General features: G+C 39.4%; 1 protein-coding gene across 1 annotated transcript in view; it reads left to right on the forward strand.

Annotated features, from left to right (window-relative positions):
• LOC150082099 (uncharacterized) overlaps nucleotides 1-22,440 on the forward strand; it is a 365,646-nt gene that overhangs the window by 218,550 nt on the left and 124,656 nt on the right. The window contains exon 11 of the mRNA XM_090379102.1: nucleotides 1,636-1,793. Coding sequence (XP_090235228.1) covers nucleotides 1,636-1,793 — 158 coding nt within the window. The remainder of the gene's footprint in view (nucleotides 1-1,635; nucleotides 1,794-22,440) is intronic.

Below are 22,440 nucleotides of genomic sequence, written 5' to 3' on the forward strand. Positions count from 1 at the left end.
AAGTTGTGCAATAAAAAAACAACAGTCATTGTTAGTGAAATTGTACAAATGGTGAAAGAAGAGGTAGTGATGACTATGAAATGGCCATTTTGTATTGCTGCAGGTGGCAGTAATCAAAGTGAGTCCAAAGTATATCCTACTGTGATTACCTTTTGTAATTAAAAAAAAAAAAAAAAAGCCATGTGAAATTGAAATCAGCTTTCATGTGGGATTCCTTAACAATCCCACAACTTTATTTTAACACAAAATGTGTATTTTGACAGTGAAACTTAATTTCTAGTGCAGCATGGGCTTTGAAGAATATCTCCTCCTTTTTCTGAGAAATTTCCTGTTTTTTGGGAAGCACTCATGCTTTTTGGCAAGAAACCTCCTGTTTTTCACCTGGTTTGGTCCAAAAACCTCAATTTTCTTCCTGCTTACAAATGCCTGACTCCAGTTTTTTTGAAAGTCTAAAGTTGGCAGCTATGCACATTTGTTCTCATTTTCACGTTTTCTTTATTGGTCTTTACACAATTATTAACTGTATAAACTTTTTTGTCACTTACAGATAACACATTAGTTATCCTTGAACCAGTAAACTAGTAAGTGTGGATATCGATATCCAGTTTCTCATTTATTGAAATTATTATTTAAAATATGTTATGTTTAGACTTTCCAACTCTCCCAAGTTTGATATCCAGACAGCTTTGCTACCTTTTCCTGTATATGGTGACGTTATTCTCATTTTGGCATTTCTTACTCTAATTGAAAACAGTGAAAACTGTTAGTATTGATATTGGCCATAAAGTTAAGGGAAGTCGGGATTTTTCTGTGAGAAGTCTCACAGAGAAAAGGGGGAGAATTCTCCAACTGTCAGTGCTCACAAAGGCAACTTATTGCAGTAATTAGCAACTTGCTGGATAAGGAAAAATTCGTATCAAACCTTTGTTGAAAGGTTTTCATAAAAAAAAAAAAAACACTTCAGTGTGTTATATTTTTCTGTTTTGCTGTCATGGAAAACTGTGTAGGCAAAAATATAATGCAGCAAAGCATTTTTTATCTATTTCTACCTGTATGTTGAAATGTAACCCCATTGCTTTACTTTATTGCTGCAGTGAGTCCACACAGCTTACCATGTGGGACTTAATATTCACATAACTTTTGTTACATTTTCAATCAGAACTTTTCTTCTATGCAGCCAAGAGTTATCTTTTTTACTCATTTACATTTGATACACTGATACTGATTTATTCATTGTTTTGACAGAGTTACTAATGGAGCAATATCTGAAACAGCTGTAATAATAATGGTGCCTTGAGTTTTTAATGAATAACTCATTTGCTCCCTTGTGCTTTATTTAATTAAAAATGATAGTAATTATAGGATAACAATGTAATTTCTAAAGTGAGCAATGTGACCAAACCTGTTGGTGTCGGTGGGGGGGGGAAACATAGCTTCCTCATGACAACAAGTTAGAACAATATAATGCAGCAAAGTGTTTTTTATAAAAGTATATTAAAATTATTTTTTGTTCTTAAATTTTTTTTTTTCATCACTTTAATTTTATTTACCTGAGCATAAATTTCACAACTCACAGTTTGCATATGACTGGTCTAGGATAAATTTTGTAGCATACTGATTTTACTTCCCCCACAGTTTATCATCCACCACCACCATTAACATCAATTAAAGTGGACAATAAATTACGAAAGATTCATTTCATTGGAGAAACAGCAATTATAATGATGGATGGTGATGATCCCAGAGAGATTACATTTAAAGGAGAACCAGTACCTGTTTTCATTGATGATTTAGTGAGTATTTGTTTACAAAAGACTATTTATACATAATTTTTAACATTGTGTTTAGTGATATCTCCATAAAATGTTGTTGGAAGCTAAAAAAAATTCAAATTTCTTAATATGATAGATCTAGTTCTTTTTTGTGTTCCAGTCTGAATTTTGAACCTAAGAAGGAAATTCTCATTATAGCAATGTTTCCATATTATTTTAGGCCTTCATATACTAGCCATGTTAAATAAGTATCATTGGTATGGACTAATCAGTAGTACATAAATGTTAAGTAAAATGGCTTATGTTAATAATTATTATTGCTTATGTTAGTAATTATTAAAACAATAGATTACAAAATTCTAAATGGCAGGTAGAACATATTGAGTGATTTTGTCAAGTGAAGATTACACGATGACAGAGATATTTTAGTGGTTTACCAAATCAAAGTTCGTTGCAGTAGAGTTCTCGTTGATTAATACAACTGCAGTTTGATGTCCAGACAGCTTTGCTACCTTTTCCTGTATATAATAAATAAATAAATAAATATTCATTTATTGCAAATACAGCAAGCACATCACAGCACATGGCTAGGAGCAGGTAAAATACAAATGGAATGACATAAAAGTATATGTACATAGCAGATTTTATATAGATATTAACAATGGCTAGGAATTTTAGTTATGAATTTAAAAAATTGCAGAACAGTTATGAATTTTAAAAAATTGCAGAACAGGACATTTGACTTTCAGTTGCAATTACTGGGTTGGATTATTTTTCTTCATTTTATCGGAGATCTGACTCCTGTAGGCTTCAGAGTTGATTAACCTGTTGCAATCAATGTTGTGATGATTTATGAGGTGAAGAGATGCATTGGGGAACATTCTGTCCATTTGTTTGAGCCTGGAGAGGTTGGATTTGAATTGCTGGTTTCTTGAATTTTCCCTGTTGGGGACAGCTATTATATTGGCTAAGTTTGGTGAATTGCATGCCGAGGTGACTAACTTTGCAAGAAGCATGACTCCAGACTCTTTGATCATCTGTTGCAGAGGCTTTGTTTTTAGGTTTTTATAAAGCTGTTGCCTGGATAGTGTATGGTACACACTTAAGAACTTAAGTGGATCATTGCTATTGAATAGGCTTAGTATCAAGTAAACCTGTATTCTTGCTAAATCATATTCTTCAACAAAGAGACAATGTAAATTTCATAGGAAATTGTGTGTTCTTGAATTTTAAAGTAGTATGCAGATTCAGAATACTGCTTGAAGTACAGTATTCAGAACAAATCTGAATACTGTACTTTAAAAGGTCTTAGTAGTTCACTTAAGATATGTGCACTGCTAAGAGTTGATGAGAACAAAAGAATGCAACTTTTGGTTACTTTTGTTTATTATTATATTGATTGGTCTTTGTATGCGTGATAGCATGTTAGTGTGTAGGCTGGTAAAGTGTATTAAAATTAAAATTCTTATGTGAAAAATCCTTATTTAGAGGGGGGGGGGAAATGTTAAACTGGGAGCAAACAATTTAAGCTTTTTAGGTGAAGACTAACATCTCACATGCAGTCCTCCTAAATGAGTTCTATATTTTTGTTGTGTGAGTTGAGCATGATTACAATCAAATTAAAGAAGATAATCTAATTCAAGGGTGGACATACCGCAGGCAGGTATAAGGTCTGCAAAGCAATTTTTTCAACCTTCAGTGATGCTTGGATATTACGGACATTACCCCACTCAAAATTTTCCTTGGGTGGCTTGCCCTAGTTGGTAAAAAGAATGTGTTTAGTAAAAATTAAATTCATTTTATCAAATAGGACCGTAAGGATTCATGGCAACTGCTAGTTAGGAGAGTCACTGGAAAGATTTGGGTTAGTGGCATGGCTGAGTTTACACTTGCACCTTACAGTACTTGTGTGAGTGCCTCCATAGCCAGGTGAGCAGCAGCAGCAGTGCGTAGCACACACTTCTTGATTGTACCGGGGTTCGAGCCTGTGACCACCATATACGGAGGATGCGGAAAGGTCAGGGAATGACCACCACATATCCCCAGAGCAATATGGCCTTAGTTGCTAATGCTCCTAAAAACTAAATAACAAGAACAACAGTACTTGTGTGAAACCTTGAATTACTATATTTACAGAAACAAATTGTAGTTTCTCATCAGGTCAGCTAACCATGACTTGGTCCATCCAGAGATAAAGGGGCGAAGAACAAAGTGGGTTAGGGTCGTTATGATGAATAATGTTTGAATGTGACAGGTTATACTAACAGGTGTACTGAATATAATTGTTTACAACAACCAAAAGTTGAACTGTGAGAGCATGTTAAAATTTCATCCAATGTGTTTTTTTTTTTTTTTTAAATCATGCAGTCGGATAAAGCTGTGTACATTATTGTTATAACACAGGCTCTCTAAAACAGCAACTGTTTAGTTGTCATAGCAACATGTGAAATATGATGGCATCTGCATATGTTCAGTTTAATGGAACAATGCTTTATTATTAAATCTTCCCATCAGATAGGATATGGTATTAATTGGGAATCTTGCCTTCAAGATCAGTATTGGGAACCTTGCCTTCAAGATCAGTATTGGGAACCTTGCCTTCAAGTGATTGAATAGTGCAAATTATTCATGTTTTAGTTTCAGTGTTCTAATGTCAATGTGTGACTTGTCAGGCTATCATCATCATCATGAACTTGGTCTGGCTTAGGTCTTTTAAGACCTGTTCTGTTGTAGCTCTTGGAGGTGGTCTTGATCTTGCCATCGTTGTCTTGGTCGACCAACATCTCTCTTGCCTGTAGGTTTGTAGTTAAAGGCTAATTTTGGGATCGGTCTGGGTTCATTCTTTCTATGTGGCTGATCCATTTTTCCTGATACCGTTTTATGTAATTTACTATGTTATCTACTTTTAATTTCTCACAGATATTTGAATTTCTTTGGTGGTCTAGTCTTGTAAAGCCTAATAATGGTCTTAAAAATCTCATTTGTGCTGCTTCTAGTTTGTGTGCATCGTTCTTATTTATGACCCAAGTCTCACAGCTGTAGAAGAGGGCTGGTTATGAAGTGATGTTGTGCAGTCGTAATTTTGTTTCAGTTGTCATTTGTTTTCTGAAGTGGCGTTTAATCGTTCCATTTATTTTATTATATTTTTGTGGTTTAGTGTGGATGTCTTTCCCTTCATTTGATATTAAATTTCCCAAATAGGTGAAGTCAGATATTTGTTCTATTGTTTTTGAGATTCTCATCTCATACTTTTTACCTATTTTATTAAGTTCATTTGCTGCTATCTGTAGTTCATTTTCGGGTTTTGCAATTATAACTTGATCATCAGCATATAATATAGTTTGGATTTTATTCCTGTTGTTCAACTGTATTCTGTTGTTAATTGTTTGTTTCCATTCTTTAAGAATTTTATTGATGTAGATATTAAATAAATTTGGTGATAGTCCACATCCTTGTTTGACTCCTTTATTGGTGTTAATTGGGTCTGATAGTTGGCCATTAGAATATTTTATGCAGACTTTTGAGTTTTTATATAGGCTTTGCATCACTTTCCGGAGTTGGGTTGGGATATTTTCTTCACGTAGAATCTGCCAAAGTTTTTCCCGGCATAGTCATATACTTTTTCATAATCAATAACCAGTAGAAATGTTGGTAGATTGAATTCTCTTCTTTTCTCCAAAATTTGTTGTAATGAGAAAATGGCATCTATTGCACTTCTCCCTTTTCTGAACCCACATTGTTCTTCTAAGAATTGTTCACTGTATTTATTAAGTTTATTCTTTAGTATATTAAAGTATAGCTTTGAAGCAGTTGATAGCAGTGTTATCCCTCTGTAGTTGTTAGGGTTATTTCTGGAGCTTTTTTGTATAAATTGATTACTATTCCTGTGTTCCCAATCTTTTGGTATCTGTTGCTTATGTCATATGATGTTAAATAATTTTAGTAGTGCATTTTTCAGTAAGGTTCCCCCATAACTAAATAGTTTTACATTCAAATTGTCTATGCCTGGGCGTTTTTGGTTTTTTGATTTTTGTAATATTAAATCTAGTTCTTCCATTGTTATATTTTCTTCATCTTTGGTTACCACAAATTCATCTTCCAATTTCCTAGTGCCTGGGTTATACCATAGTTTGGAATAGTGTTGCTTCCTTTCTGCTTGGGAGATTGGAGTTGGTTTTTATTTGATCATTTAGGTCTAGTTCTAATTTCTTAAAAATTTTAAAACCTCTTCTCTGTGGGCCCATGATATCACGTTCTAAAGATTTAACAAATTTATCCCAGTCATCTCGTCAGATTCTTCTGGTTAGTTTTCTGACTTCTGCTTTAAGCTTTTTATATTTTATGTGTAAATGTAGGTCTTTAGTTTGTAGGAACAGATTATAGGTCTTTTTTTTTCTCATTGATTGTTTGTTTCAATTCTTCATTCCAAGTTCTTAGCCAGTTTTTATTTTTTATAGGTTTATATCCAAGTCTTTCTTCAGCAGCTCCCAGAATTGATTTTTTCATGTTTGACCAGATTTCATCAACATTATCATTTTCATCTGATTTGAGTTTATCTTTCAATTGACTTTCATACAGGAATTTAGTGCTTTCATCTTCCAACAAATGTATTTTTAATTTCTTAGTAGTTTTTGTTGGTATTTTCTTCTTTTTATTAAGATAATTTCTTTTTATTTTGAAAGTGCTTTCACTAGGTAGTGATCACTGTCAATTTCACTGCCTCTGAATACCCTAGTGTCTCTAATTTTGTCATTTAAATTTTCATTAATGATAATATAATCTATTATAGACTTTGTTTCTTGCTTCCCATGTGAATTTATGGATATTTTTGTCTGAAAAAAGTATTTATAATTTTAAGTTTATTAAAAATGCAGAAGTCTATCAGGCATCTCCCATCATTGTTAACCACGGGTTCGCCTTCTGATCCTATACATTTGTCTACTGATTGAGCACCAACCCTTGCATTAAAATCGCCTTGTCAGGGTATATTTTTTGTAATAAAGATAGATGGACCAGAACCTGTGTGTGTGTGTGTGTGTGTGTGTGTGTGTGTGTGTGTGTGTGTGTGTGTGTGTGTGTGTGTGTGTGTGTGTGTGTGTGTGTGTGTGTGTGCAAAGTAAATTGTGTTTACGGTCAAACAGCACCAGGGGTTCCCCCATCTGTGCATAGTATACATTGTGGGTGTGAAACAGAACACTGTCAGTGCCAGAGGTTTAAAAGTGTATGGATTTTGTACATGTGTAATGTCGTGTACCGTTGTTCATCTGGTCATTTAGCCGCTGGATCCCAATTGGGACCCACCGTTGCCCACACTTGGCCCCGTGGAGGCAGACCAGGTACACCAGTATTTTAAATGGTACTCTGGCAGGCCCTGCCACTAATTTCCTGAGATTTCAGTGGCTAGGACCTAAAAAAATAAATAAATAAATAAAAAGGGACAATTACGCTAGAATTTTGCTAGGCGAAATGGTAATGGTCATGAGTGATTTGAATTTGGATATTTCTAATTTCCACTGTGTGGGACGTACGCTTGTGTGAAGGTAGAGTGGGGGAGAGAGACTGAAGGCTGGGGGGGGAAGTCAGAAATGTGAGGACAATAGAGAAGGCATCCCCAGGAGTGGCCTGTCGGGCAGCCCATGCCCCACAGGGATGAGAAGTAGATGCCATCTCCTCCCCCACCACCAGGGAAAAGGAGTGAAAGTGAGCCAGGCAAGGGCACCTGGCTCAGATCGCCAAGAGGCATATAGCGAGCTGCAGAAATCATCATGGGATGGTGTCCTGTCCAGGATTTTAAGATAGAAGTTCTTTGGTTGATGTCCCATCCAGGGTTGATATGAAATCTTTCATGGGATTGTGTCCCGTCCAGGATTTATGCATGTGCATGGAGTTGACTCCTGTCCACGGTGTGAGTCCGTAGGGTTGTTTCTGTTGAGGTGTGAGATAGGGGATGATTTGTAGGCAGGAAGAGGTTTGCTGGTGGTTTGCCAGAGTCCAGTGGTTCAGTCAGTGATGCAGGATGCACAATTGATTAGTTATTGTTGCAGTTGTGGCTGTGGGTATGTCTATCTTCTTGTGAAGAGGTCCTGGGCGAACTGGGTAAATGCTTTGTAGATGTCCTCTTCGATTAGGACAAGATGTTCCTGGTCTTGCAGTGATAGGTGGATGTGCATAATAAGTCGGCGGCGAAGATCTTCGTACAGGCAGCAATGGTACATTAAGTGTCCCCACGTTTCACACTGGCCACAGTAGCACAGAGGGGTGTCAGTGAGTCTGAAGCCTTGTAGTTTATCCCTTATTGCCCCATGTCCAGTAAGCAGATAGGAGGTAAGAAGACCTGGGGAGAGCCAAGGAGGATAGCTAGGGTAAACCACTTGTATGTTGGGTATAAATTTGCTGGTAATTTTTCCTTTAGTTGATGTCTGCCAGGCCTGCTGGAGATATGTGGAGAGGTGTTTCTTTTCAATTTTAGAATCATTTGCGGGATCTGTTGTGAAATCGAGGCAGGTGACACTTCTGCCCTTTGAAAGTTGGTGGAGCATTCCACGGTGGATGATCTCCACATATAGGGGAATCGGTGTCTAGCATTTGTTGAGGTGAACAATTCTGTTGAACGTGTCATCTTGCATGCCCACTTTTGCAATTGTCTGTTCGAAGCCCAGTGTGCATATTTATAGCAGGTTCTGCAATCTTCGTTTCCCCATCCATGGACGAGAGAGTCTGGATATTAATGGTAGGGCAGTGTATACTATGTATATTAATTTACTTCCATTTAATATGTAAACCCCTGGCATTAAAGGCAATAAAGATTATTTATTTACAATGTTAATAACCATGTTCTAACCACACACCGGATGTAAAAGGTACGGGTTTGAATCTCATCAAGGAAGCGTGGAACTTTTATGGGGTTTTTTCACTCTGTGGTTGAGTAGTCGGTCTGAGAAAAGGAGAACAAGGACTTGCATATTGTGTACCTAATACACAAGTCTGTGATGAGGTTGTTCTCGGGTAACCCTCTGTTTTTTAACTCCAATTTATTCAAAAATCGCTCAGAAAGGCAGTGAAAAATGACTTTGATATTTTCAAAAGCCAACGAATTTCAGAAATGTGTGAATTCATTGGTGTCCTAATATTTTTGATAACATAGTGCACGCACAACAAAAAAGATATATCGAGAAAAACTGAAAATTCTCACTAAAACTCTAAGGATTTAAAGATGAGCTGAGAAGAACAAATGCCACCTGTTAATAAGAGGTCTCCCTTCTACAGAAAGTGGCATAATCTTCGAGAGGATTGGTGCAAAGAAGATGTCTCCCAAGAGTAGACATTCCCCACTTTGAAAAAAACGTGCTTTTCACTCTTGGATTTCCTGGAGGATTCATTTTCTTGTTTCTTTCAGACACGACTTTTATATTTTTTTCCACACCATTTCGACGCTGTTTGCTTTACATCAAGAGCACACTCAACCAGCCAGAACATGGTTGGCAATCGAATAACGTCGAGCCAGCATTTGAATGAGTTCCCTGACTGCCGATTACTCCTCGAAAGCAGTTTCCCCATTTTATGACTGTCTAAACAAATTTATCAATTTCGGGAAGAGCTCGAACAAAAAAGGCAAAAGTCGAAGTGTTTTTCGGCAGAAGAGTGCCGTACTTTCGAAATCAGATTATTCTGCTCTTTTTTTCTGTGACGTCAGAAAGCTGCGGATGATTTGATATTCGAAATACAATCAAATCAATGCTGTTCCTTCGGATGAACTCCGAATAAAAGGTAGAGCCTCTCAACCATACAGAATTGCACTCGAATCATTGGATGAAAAAGAAGTACGCTTACGAGATAAGCGTAAGCGTACTTCACACTTTTGGTGTGAAGTACGCTTACGAGACCTCCAGTACCATCACGCAGTGAATAAATTGTCATCTGAAATTGTTTATTTGATTTACCGCCACTTTGTCTGCTGCTAATGAAGAAAAATATGTCGGAATGTTGTTGAAAATTTAACATTCACGAAGAATATTGCCGTCCTTTTCTCAATGAGCACGCTGTTCTCAACAAATGTGGTAATTCAACAACAGACATCGCATCGAACAAATGCATGTACGCTGTTTCGCCAGGAGGGTGTTCATAATAATGTAATATCAACAACACATACGCTGGGTAGCCACTTTATTAGAGATATCTACCTAATAACAAACTCACGCTTTAGCTGTTCGAACAGCCTGGATTCGTAGTGGCATGGACTGACAGCGCCTGGAGTGCGCGGGTGCTGATGGTGCTGCAAGCTCTCGAAATGGTAAGAAGTATATATTGCTGTGTAGTTTCCAATTTGTTTCTGTTTACCACTGTGGTGGCCTTGCGAAACCATACACCAGCAGCATACGAAATAGCTGGCAAGAAGACTGCTTTATAGAAGAGCCCGAGGGCCCTCCTATGCAAGCTCCAGTCTTTGCGGGAGACTCTAGCAAACATCGAATAGTAATTCCTGATTTTCCTCTGGATATAGGTCAGGTGCAGTGTACATGACAGGTTTTTATCCAACACAATGCCAAGATGCTTTAATTCCATGGTCAGCTTTATAGTAGTTCCTTGAATCTGGATTTGGGGTTGGTCTCCTTATATCCAGGGTCCCTTTTAGCAGTATTGAGTTTGTTTTGGTCAGTGATATACGGAGATTGTTGTTAACAGTCCAGTCCTGTAGGATGTCTATTGCACGGTTAGCGAGATTTCCAATTTGGCCCTGGTGTCTTCAGCCAGCATCAGGATCAGATCATCCACGTAGGCCTGAGATATGACATTACCAAGATCTAGGTTAAGAAAGCCATCGAGAACTATGTTCCAAAGGAAGGGATCCAGAATTGAGCCCTGTGGGCAGCTTCTGAAAACTTGTCTTGTAATGGAGAAATATGGAGCTTGGACAGTGACAAAGCTATTTGAGAGATATGAATTTATGCATTTGTACAGGTTTGCAGGTACGTTAGCCTTTCGGAGCCGGCCTAGGACGCTTGCAACCATAGCATTAGTAGAGGCATATGATGCAAGAAAGCAAGCTTATGCAGCATCAGCCAAAAAAAAAAAACACTTCCATTTCACCCCCTTCGTTCATTCGAAATACCTGGTCCAGGTGAGCTTTAAATTTATTTGGGCTATCAACTTCCACAACAAGGGATGGAAGTCTGTTCCACCAACCAACTACCCGCTGGCTAAGGCAAATTTCCAGACATCTATCCTACATATGTCTTTCCTCAATCTGAATTTATGCCTTCTCAGGTGATTATTCTGAGCATGAGGAAGAATCCCATCAGCATTGAGCATGCTCAAACCATTCAAGGCTTTATACACCTCTATCAGATCACCTTGCCGGTGCCTAGTCTCCAGACACTGTAATTTGCAAAACTTAAGACTTTCTTCGTAAGAGCAACCTTTTGTTCCATTCTCTAATCTTGTTGCCCTTCTCTGTACTCATTCCAGCAGCTCTACATCCTTCTTGAAATGAGGCCTCCAGACCTGTATACAGTACTCAAGGTTGGCCTGACCATTGCCTTATATAAGGGAATAATCACCTCCTTATCCCTGCTAGAAAAATTCCTGTATATCATTGACAAGACACCATGAGCTACTCTTGCAGCCCGTCTGCACTGCTCAGAAAACTTCATATCTGCCTGCACAATTGCCCCCAGGTCCTTTTCATTCTCTACCACTGTCAGTGTAGTACCACAGAGTTGGTACATTCGTCTGGGGTTGCTGTTTCCCATATGTAGTACTTTACATTTGTCAATGTTAAACTTCATTTGCCACCTCTCAGCCCATCTGCTCAACCTTTCCAGATCCTGTTGCATCAGCATAACATCAGTAGTGTCCTTAACAACCCTGCCAACCTTTGTATTGTCTGCAAACTTGGACATTAAGCTTGTTATACCATCATCAATATCATTTATAAATACAGAAAACAATAATAATGGACCCAACACTGAACCCTGAGGGACTCCACTAATAACATTAGTCCACGATGAGCAGTGTCCATTGATTACCACTCTCTGTCTTCTCCCCCCTCAACCATCCCTTTATCCATAGTAGCAATTTGCCTCCAATGCCACACTGCTCCAATTTGTGGAGCAGTCTTCCATGTGCAACAGTATCAAAAGCCTTTCTAAGATCCAAATATATAATATCAAAGTTATTCCCTGCATCCAGTTCTTTTGTGACTGCATCATAGTATCCAATCAAATTTGTCAAGCAAGACTTTCCCTTAACAAAACCATGCTGTGTCTGAGCTATAACTGAAGTCTTGTCTAGATGATCCTGCAGTGCTTCTTTAACCAGTGCCTCCATTAATTTTCCTGGAACAGAAGTTAAACTCACAGGTCTATAATTACTTGTGTCAGCCTTTGATCCTCCTTTGTGAATTGGAGTTACATTTGCACATCTCCAGTCTATGGGTACCTCCGCTGAGTCCAAAGAAGCTCTCATAATTATGGCTAAGGGTTTTGCTTACTTCCTTTGCTGCCTCCTTTAATATAACTGGATAGATCCAATCCACCCGGGATCTGAAAAAGTGGCCCCTCCATTTCGCCTCCCACATTTTGCCTCCTGTAGATATTGAGTAGGCTACAGAAATGTAAATGATACACATAATTTTTTAATAATTCTAATTTATTTTGTTTTAATAGAATAAATGCACATTATTATGTTTAAAACTCAAAGCTGTATGCAATGCCTCTAAGGTAATCAATGACATTTCGATTTTGAAAATCTTGGACTATTCTTTTGAATCTAGCAGAAATTGCAGCATACCTTGTTTGTTTGATTGCCTGAATTACCGACAATTAGTTGTGTAATTTTGAAATTGTGTAGCCCTTGTTGTTTCTTTAGAGAATCAATGAATCAGTAAATATTTGACAATAAAATAGCACAAGTTACCTGAAATCCCCTGTGCCACCCCTCGACGCCTTTGGTATGTTGCTGATTGTTCAGTGTTCATGTGTAAACGTTCTACAATTCGAATGCAAAAATGGGTAATTGTCGGCCACACCGCTGTCTTCTTCCAATATATGTATCTTCAAAGTAGTTTGCAATCACCATAGCTTCAGTGGAGAAGTCATCAGCTTCAAATAAATCTTCAAATGCTTGAATAACATTAGCAGGAGGAATAAATGCCAATGTCGGAATCATTCGGATCCAACGAGCAAATTTGTGGTCTTGTTCGTATCGGGCTTTTAAACCTTTATTCTGTACCTTTCACCAAACGCTTTGGGAAAGATTCAAAAAACAACCAGTATTTACAATATCAGGAAATTCTTGTTGGAAGGCTTGCATGGCACTGTGTTCGAAATCTGTAATAAGTCGCTGGGGTTGGAGACCCAGTTTTAGATTTTTAACTTCTTGAAGAAACTTGACGTATATGGCACGAGTTTTGTTTGGCAGAAGTGCGAAACTTCTACAGTTATTCCACTGGAATAACTGCATTAAATTGAACCACATGAATTGCATAAAGCTGCTGGAAATGCGTGGGTACTGTGCTAAAAGTTCCATCAGAAAACCACTCCTGGCTACGCGCCAATAACTGAAGATTTTTACTAGTGGGAAAAATAAGCATGCAGTTCGTCCTGAGAATCATACATCAAAAACTGTTGTACCTTGCCATCGATGATAATTTCTTGATAGTTTTGTGGAATTACTAGGTCTGGAGATTGGTTGGTAAAGCAGGAGTACCATTGTTGCATCGAACATGACAAATGGTTCGTTTAAGTGAATCTTTTTTAGGAAGTAATGCCGTGACATTGGCATGAGCCACTGCAATTACTGATGCAACAATTTTCTGTGGCTGTTCTTTCGTGGTTATTGCATGTTGCTGTATTTGACCAATCAATTGCAATGCTTCCGACCTTGCAGCTTGAGTTGCATGGTTATGTTTAGTTACGACTTGCACAACTGGGCCTTCCACACCCTCTGTCCAAACACGCCCTTTGCAGGTGGAACGTTTTTCACAAACTCAGATTCCATGTTTTTAATCTAGAGTTCTCTTTGAAAAAACGTAAATATGGTTGTCATCATCTACCAATTTTCTTTTACCTCTTATTGACGAAACACTTTTTGCCATTGTACACACAGGATTAATCAATTAAGATGCAAAAATAATATGCACATATTGCATTGCCTGCGAGGCTCAGCTTGTTCATGCAATGCACCACCGATAATAAGGCGGCGAAAACAGCAAATGTACGCTGTGCACTGCGCCAGGAAATGTGAGGAGAGCCAGATGCAGAAACTTTTATTGTTTGAATTTAGCCAAATCAGAACAAGATTCACTTGTTACTGAAAAGACTGACTCCTATAAGATTAGTCACTGTTCTCCCCCATGTCCGTCACTAACCACGTGACTATCGCCCTTGTGGTCGAGTATGTATTCTTTCCATTGTGAAAGGATTAACAGTTCCAGTTAATCCTTTCACAATGGAAAGAGAACCCTGAAGACATACAAAAGGGGAGAAATTATTTAAAGGCTATGTGACAATTTGTACACGAATGTAATTTTGAAAATTTGTTGGAAAAACATAAAAAAATGCACCCCAGGTGCATTTTTTATGTTTATCCTCAACAATTTCTCCTCCACTTTCCTCTCAGTTATTACAAAATCATCTAGCTCACTGCCAGAGTTTACTTCACCTCTGGCATTCCCCTTCCTGAATAACTCCTCATGTGTGAATGTAGATAGAAAATACTTGCTTAGTTTGTTAGCCACCTGAGCAGGATCCTCAACTGTTGAACCATCAATATCCAGTGGACCAATCTGATTCATCCCTTTCCTTCTAGAGTTTACATAGGTAAAGAACTCTTTTCTGTTTTTCTTTGCATCCTTTGCCAAGGATTTCTCATAATATGCCTTTGCCTGCCTAACCTCCTTTGTGACTTGGTTACAGACCAGCTTATATCTATCATAGGCTTCCATGTCACCCATTAAATTTATATGTATCCCATGCACTTTTCTTCTTTGCCATAAGTCTCATTAGTTCATCTGACATCCATTTAGGCCTAAACCTTGAACAATATTTCTTAGTTGGTATGTAAAGCCTAGTAGCTTCCAAGATAAGTTCTTTGAATGCTTCCCATTTTGAATTTGCTGTTGGTAACATCATCAGTTGGTCCCACTGTATAGAATTTAAATACTGTCTCAGACCATCGTAGTTGCCTTTACGAAAGCAAACACCCTTCCCTTTACCCCTGATGGTAGTTACCTCTTTGAGTAAATCCCACTTCAGCACACTGTGATCACTGCCACCTAGTGTTTCCTTTATCTGCAGATTTTTAATGCATGAAGAATCACTACTGATAATCAGATCAAAAGTATTACTCCACCTAATTGCCTCTCGAACATGCTGATGTAGAAAACAATCATCCAATAAATCCACAAAAGCCTTGCTAGTGTGTGAGTGACCAACCCACAAATTCCAGTCAATATCTGGGAAATTAAAATCCCCCATTATAAGATTTTCTGATTTACTGGCCCTCTCTATTTCCCTGTACAGTTTCTTATTATACTCATCAGAGTCATTAGGCCTATAGCACACTCCTACTCCTACTAGGGGCTTAGAGGGGAACAGGTATCCTGTGTGTTATCAGGCACTCAGCCTAAAACACTGATGGAGCCAGTATCTCACTATTACAGAAGATTTAGGAGAAGTCCAGTTAGGGGCTAGCTGAGTGGGTAAAGTACCTGCCCGGCAATCCGGGCAGGTGCTTTACCCAGTGGAAATCAGCGTGAAGAGGAAAAGACCAAACCCTTCAGCATATGACAGCACGATGAAACAAATGGCCCTCAGTCCCCAGCAGCTTTCACTCTCCCTCTTACGGCAGCGAGAGGATCAGAGTGGAAGCAGAGGGTGCTAAGAATCTCTGGGTATGACCAGGCTGACAGGCACGGAAACTGAACTTGGCCAGTTATAATGTAAGATCACTCATCTGTGAAGACAGGATATTAGAGCTGGAAATGGAATTAGAAAATGTAAATTGGAATATCATCGGTTTGGCTGAAACAAGAAGAAGAAATGATGTTGAGCCATGATGATGAAGAGGTTGAAGAAATGTACACCGAAATTGAGAGTCTTCTAGATGAGCAGAAAACCCACTACATTATTATTATTGGAGACTTCAATGCTAAGGTTGGAAAAAGGCAAAACAGCGCAGAAAGGGGAACTATAGGAAATTTTGGAATTGGAAAGAAATGAAATAGGTGAAAAACTTGTGGAATTTGCAGAATCTCAAGGGCTGTCAGTATGAACACTTTTTTCAAGAAAAGGGTGAACAGAAAGTGTAGATGGAAGAGTCCAAATGGATTAACAACTAATGAAATCGACTTCATCCTCACTAACAGAAGATATATTGTGAATGACGTTACCGTCCTGAATAAGGTAAATGTTGGACGTGATCACAGAATGGTAAGATGTACACTTGATATAGATGTAGGAAAGGAAAGGAAAAAACTGACTCGAGTAAATAATACAAAGGTCTTTGAGATAACAGAGGAGGATAAAAAGCAGTATGTACTGGAACTTAAGAACATGTTTGAGCTTCTGCAGACTTCTCAGCACCAAGATATCGACGAGGAATATTACAACTTTTTGAAAGTGATAAAGTCCAAGAAACCTATAGGGAAAAAAATCCAAATAAGAAAAAATTAGTCAAGAAACACTTGTCATGATGAACTGAAGACGACAAATGAAAAGTAAGAAAAACACTGACAGGGAGAAAATTGAGTATACTGAGTTATGCAAAGCCATTAGAAAGAGACTCAGAGAGGACATAAGAAGATTTAACACAAGAAAAGTAGAACAAGCATTAAGGGAAAGCAAAGGATTTAAATCAGCAGTAATAAAGAGCAGAAAGTCAAATGATACTGAAACTGAAGAATAGTGATGGTGTACTTATAAACAGCAGAGAAGGCATAATTCAAATAGCAGAAGACTACTATAGAGAATTATACAAGGAGCAGGGGAATGATGCCAGCAGTGGGGAAGATGGATTGCAAAGTTGCAACACATACGACACACCCGATATTCTTCCTGATGAGGTAGAACATACATTGAAGAAAATGAAGAATCAGAAAGCCCCGGGGGAAGATGAAGTTACTGTAGAGTTGTTAAAATTGGGAGGAAGAGACATAACACAAAAACTGGCAAGGCTCTTCACAAAGTGCATTAGAAAAGGTGTGACGCCTAAGCAGTGGAATAATGTAATCATAGTTTTGCTGCATGAGAAAGGAGATAAATCAGAAATTGGAAATTATAGACCAATTAGCTTGTTATCCCACATCTACAAGTTGTTCACAAGGGTCATTACTAACAGATTAGAAAGAATACTTGATGAGAATCAATCGAAAGAGCAAGCTGTCTTTAGGACAGGATTCTCAACTATGGATCACCTTCATGTAATATCACAGCTAATGGAGAAAGCAAAGGAATATAAAACACCGTTATGCCTGGCATTTGTGGATTATGAAAAGGCATTTGACTCCATTCAGCATAAGGCAAAGTTTCGGGCACTGGAAAGACAAGGCATCGATACCCCACATATTATGATTTTGAACAAAATATATGAGAGTGCTACCTCCTTTATTAGACTAGACAAAGACAGTAGGAAATTTAAAATCGAGAAAGGAGTTCGACAAGGAGACACAATATCTCCGAAGCTGTTTACTGCTGCCCTTGAGGAAGCTTTCAGAAGATTATACTGGTCGCAGAAAGGAGTCAGTGTGAATGGAGAGTACCTAAACCATTTACGATTTGCAGATGATATTGTGGTCATAAGCCATGATCCCAAAGAATTAGGAAAATCTTAATCAGTTATGCATAGTTAGTAAGGATTTTGGACTAAAGATGAATATGGCTAAAACAAAAGTAATGATGAACAAGTATGCCACAGAAAGGGAAATAATGATTGAAAGAGCAGTAATTGAAAAGGTGGAGTCATATACTTATCTGGGACAAGTTATTAGCTGTAATAATGATAAATGGCTGGAAATCAAGAGAAGAATAAATTTTGGATGGATAGCATTCAGGAAATATAGTCACATACTGAAGAGCAATATCCCAGTTTGTCTGAAACGTAAAATAATGAACCAATGTATACTCCCCACCATGACTTATGGAAGTGAAACTTGGGCAATCACCAAAAGAATGGAAGAGAAGCTGAGAATTACACAGCAAAGAATGGAACGAATCATATTGGGAATCAGACTGTTAGATAAGGATTAGGCAGCAAACTCAAGTAAAGGACATTCTTATCAAAACTAAAGAACTAAAATGGTCTTGGGCAGGACACATAGCTCGAAGACATGATGACAGATGGACTAAGAAAATAACAGAATGGTATCCAAGAGGAGCTAGAAGAAAACCTGGAAGACAAAGGCGGAGATGGATAGATGAAATTCATGAGTTTTTGGGTAGTAAATGAGCCAGTGCTCAAAACAGAAGGAACTGGAAAGTTGCTGGAGCGGCCTTCATCCTGCAGTGGATTGAAAATAGCTGATGATGACGTTCAATTTTGATCTCCCAATGCTTATGTCACATCAAACTGACTCGACACTGCACTGTCCAGCGATATTGACTGGCTTCACTTCCTTGGATTTTATGTGTTTCTTAACTAATAGCATAACCCCTCCTCCCTGTCTATCCTTTCTGTACACATTGTACTCCCCAAATTCCAGTTCTGCATTCCTTATATCTGCGTGACACCACCTCTATGATATCCCAACAATATCTGCCTTTGATGTTTTGAATACCTCAAATTCATCAAATTTATTTACCAAACTCCTAGCATTGGTGCACAAGCAAGTATACATGCACCTGTTCCTATTCTTAGCTACCCTAACACAACCCATGTGTTTACTTGTACCCCAATGACTCCCAGCAGTCTCTGAAATATCCTGCATCTTGTTTTCCAGGCTGCTGCTCATTCCAAAAGAAGCAGTGCAAGAATCACTTTCACTTCTGCCAGTGGCTACTGTTAATCTATTAGACCTTGTATTCCCCCAAGCTAGCAGTTTTCTGACCCACCTAACACTGCCTCAATAGCATCAGCAAATATTCTTGCACCCTTTCTATTTAAATGTATCCCATCCCTGTAGAAGCAGTCTCTCCTGTTAAAAAGTACAGACCAGTCAAATGCACCGGCAAAGTCTATTGCTATAACCAAGAAGTATTTATGGTTTGCTGTCGCTGCAGCATTTGTAATGTTTTCTAGAGTATCCAAGGTGGAGCAGTCCTTCCTGAAGCCAAATTGATTTTAGGACTGAAGATCTGCAGCAGAATAGCGTGCTTCAATTCTGTTTCTTAGAAGGTGTTCGAAGAGTTTGCTCAAAAGTGAGAGGAGTGCAATTGGTCGGTATGACTCCGGAACGTCCTGTTGTTTAGTAGGGATTTTCAGAATGAGAAGTAGTTTGGCATTTCTCCATGCTTGTGGAAAATAACCATCCCTGAGGCAGTGATTGCAGATCTGCAGCAGAATAGCGGGCTTCAATTCTGTTTCTTAGAAGGTGTTCGAAGAGTTTGCTCAAAAGTGAGAGGAGTGCAATTGGTCGGTATGACTCCGGAACGTCCTGTTGTTTAGTAGGGATTTTCAGAATGAGAAGTAGTTTGACATTTCTCCATGCTTGTGGAAAATAACCTTCCCTGAGGCAGTGATTGAATAGGTTGAGTATAACCTCTGGTATGGTTTCGACGGCCTTCTTAACATCTCAGGCTCTAAGAGGTCTGTGCCTGGCGATTTTTTATTTCTTAGTTTCATGGCGGCGATGTCCAGTTCGATTTTGGTGAGAGGGTCTCTGCAAGGGCGGTGCTGTAGGCATCATTATCATTGCATAGTGTTATTTGCTCCGAGGTGGAGGGGACAAGATGCTCTGGGAACATGGTGTTCAAGACATTATTTATATGAGGCACATTATAGCCTTAGCAGCTGATGTGCCATTAAACCTCCAGAGCAACAACAACAACAACATTATTTATAGAATCCTGCCACGTTTTGGTGTGAGTTCCCTGTGGTGTTTTAGTTGAAGGGATAGCTTCTCCCCTGGGGAGTTTATTTGTCACTCTATAGACCATCCTCCAGGGGGAATCATTTCCGGTTGTGGAGACTGAAGTGCTCCCAGGAGCATTGCTTTCGCTGCCGGATCAGGGCTGTGTATTGATTTCTTGTCTCGCAATAGTGCTGTCTTAGTTCGTCCACTTCCGCAGCTGGCCAGGATCTTCGTGCTTGCTGGAACAGTTTTCTCTTTCTGTTTAGTTCATGTCTAAGTTGCTGTAGCTTCGGGCACCACCAGGGGACAGCTCCTGGGTTCAGCTTTTTTCTCTTGATGGAGTTGTCAGCGGCCGCAGTAATTAGGTTTACAACTGCTGTCTGGTGTTGGCCAGGGTCTAGTCCTTCCATTTGAAGGGTTTGAGCTGTACTATTCAGAAGCATCTGGAATAGTGAACAATCTGCCTTCTCTATTGCAAATCTGTTTTGAGTTTGTCTTGCCATTTGCTGCCTAGTTGTGGAGCGGTGAAGTTTGAATGTGATGACCCTGTGGTCTGACGTGGTCCAGTTTTCCCTAAAAGTCCATGAAGTGAGATGCTCAGCCAGAGATCTGGTGGCTACGGTGATATCAATATTGGATTCCCACATTGTACTGGAGAAAGTAAGAAGGGTTGTTCGGCTGGTTTAAGATTGTAAATGGGCTGTTTGCCAGATAATTTGCTAGGCATTGCCCGTTTGAAGTGCCACGTCTATCCGAGGTTTCGCCAAACCAATCTGGGGACCGACAGTTCGCATCTGCTCCCATGACGATCCTGGCATTGTGGAGGGCGGTAAGAAGGTTGTGCAGGTATCTGGTGACTGGCAAGATCCTTGTCAGTATCAGAGATTACTATGCTTGGCCCTTTCCTTTTGGGAGGCAAGGCTTCGAGGCCTAGTATCTGAATCCTCTGGTTTTGGAGTATTTTATTGCCGTCCTCCTTAGTCTGCGTTTCGATTATGGCGCCAGTGTTTCGAGTTTTTCGCACTGACTTTATTTTTGTATCCTTGAAGTCTTCAGTCAGGTTTGTTACTACCAGGTTTTTAACTTGTTTGCTAGTACTGTGCTCGTCTGCTGATGTGGTCTAAGAATGACCAGGTGCGGCCTCAACAGATTCCCACATCGTACTGGAGAAAGTTGAAGGGTTGTTCGGCTGGTTTAAGATTGTAAATGGGCTGTTTGCCAGATAATTTGCTAGGCGTCTGCTCCCATGACGATCCTGGCATTGTGGAGGTTGGTAAGAAGGTTGTGCAGGTATCTGGTGATACCTGCACAACCTTCTTACCGACTTGATCTTGCGTTTTATCTCCATGTCAGTGGTTGTAGCTTTATCTTCGTTAGGTGGGGTCCTCAGTGCTTGAGCGTATGTTGGAGCTCGCCATGGCATTTTGTTTGCCCCACAATCGATGTAAACTAGTAGTTTAGCTATCGCTCTTTCACTTTCTAGATTGGTTTCCGTTAATATTGCTTCCATCTTGATGAAGATCGTCACAATTTGGGCCCTAAATCCAGTGTTCCTAAGTGGGTGTTCCTTGAATAAGCTCTCCAGTGCCATTTTAAGGAACAGTGTTTTTTCTTGTAGTGTACCTTCTGGCAGGGTGGGGTCCAGTGGCCGGTCCTGCTGTTTCTCGTCACTGGAGTCCTTTTGGGATGTGGAATTTTCCTGCATTTGGAAATCTAAAAAATCCAGTCTTTGGATTTTTTTAGATTTCCCTCCATTTCGTTATATTCTGGATAACCGGATCAGTCTGGATTATCGGGATTTGTAGTTGTACACATAGGAGATCTCACAGAGCGCTGTATAAAGACACCTGCTACAAGTTCGTAGCTATATTTGGTGGCTTTAAGTGTGCCGGTGAAGTTTTTGACTATTCCCCACACGTGGGGGGGGAACACCCAAGAGGGAAGGTTGCTGTTTGTTTGTTTGTTTGTTTTTTGGTTTTTAGGAGCATTAGCAACTAAGGCCATATTGCTCCGGAATATGCGGTGGCCATTCCCTGACCTTTCCGCATCCTCCGTATTTGGTGGTGACGGGCTCGAACCCCGGTCTAATCAAGAAGCGTGTGCTACGCACTGCTGCTCCTAGGGAAGGTTGCACTGAGGGACTAATTTCGGGTGTTGCTGATCACATGGTGGCATCGGCTTTCTCCTCACAATAACAGAAGCTGAGATAGTCTTCTTCCACACAAAGTTTATGGAGCTGGGGGGGGTAGGCACTAAACACATTTTAAACTGTTTCTGGAGCAGTTTTCTCGACCACAAAAGTTGGGGCACTCTTACAGCCCATATGAGTGTAGTGAAAAGATGAATGCTGTGAAAAGCAGGTGGTCGCTGGAGAACAATTTACTGCCAGAGGCGTAGAGTGCGCCCAAGTAGCGCTTGCTTAAGCAGCAAGTGACCTTCAGCTAAGATTGTACTCATACAGGGGGTCACCCTCCCCAGTCAACAGTGCAGTTCAACCGTGGTAGCAACAGAAATATGTGTTTGCCACACTCTCCAATTCTAGAACAATGCCACCAAGGTGGGCAGAAATATTGTTACAAGCATTGGATACGAACAAGTTGAAATGCACGAAAATGGCCCAGAAAAACAAGAAACTGATCTCACGACTAAGTTTCTCTTCCTTAA

The sequence above is a fragment of the Mastigoproctus giganteus genome, chromosome 8, assembly GCF_048544385.1.
Source record: "Mastigoproctus giganteus isolate SK-2022 chromosome 8, ASM4854438v1, whole genome shotgun sequence".
Classification (NCBI taxonomy): Eukaryota; Metazoa; Arthropoda; class Arachnida; order Uropygi; family Thelyphonidae; genus Mastigoproctus; species Mastigoproctus giganteus.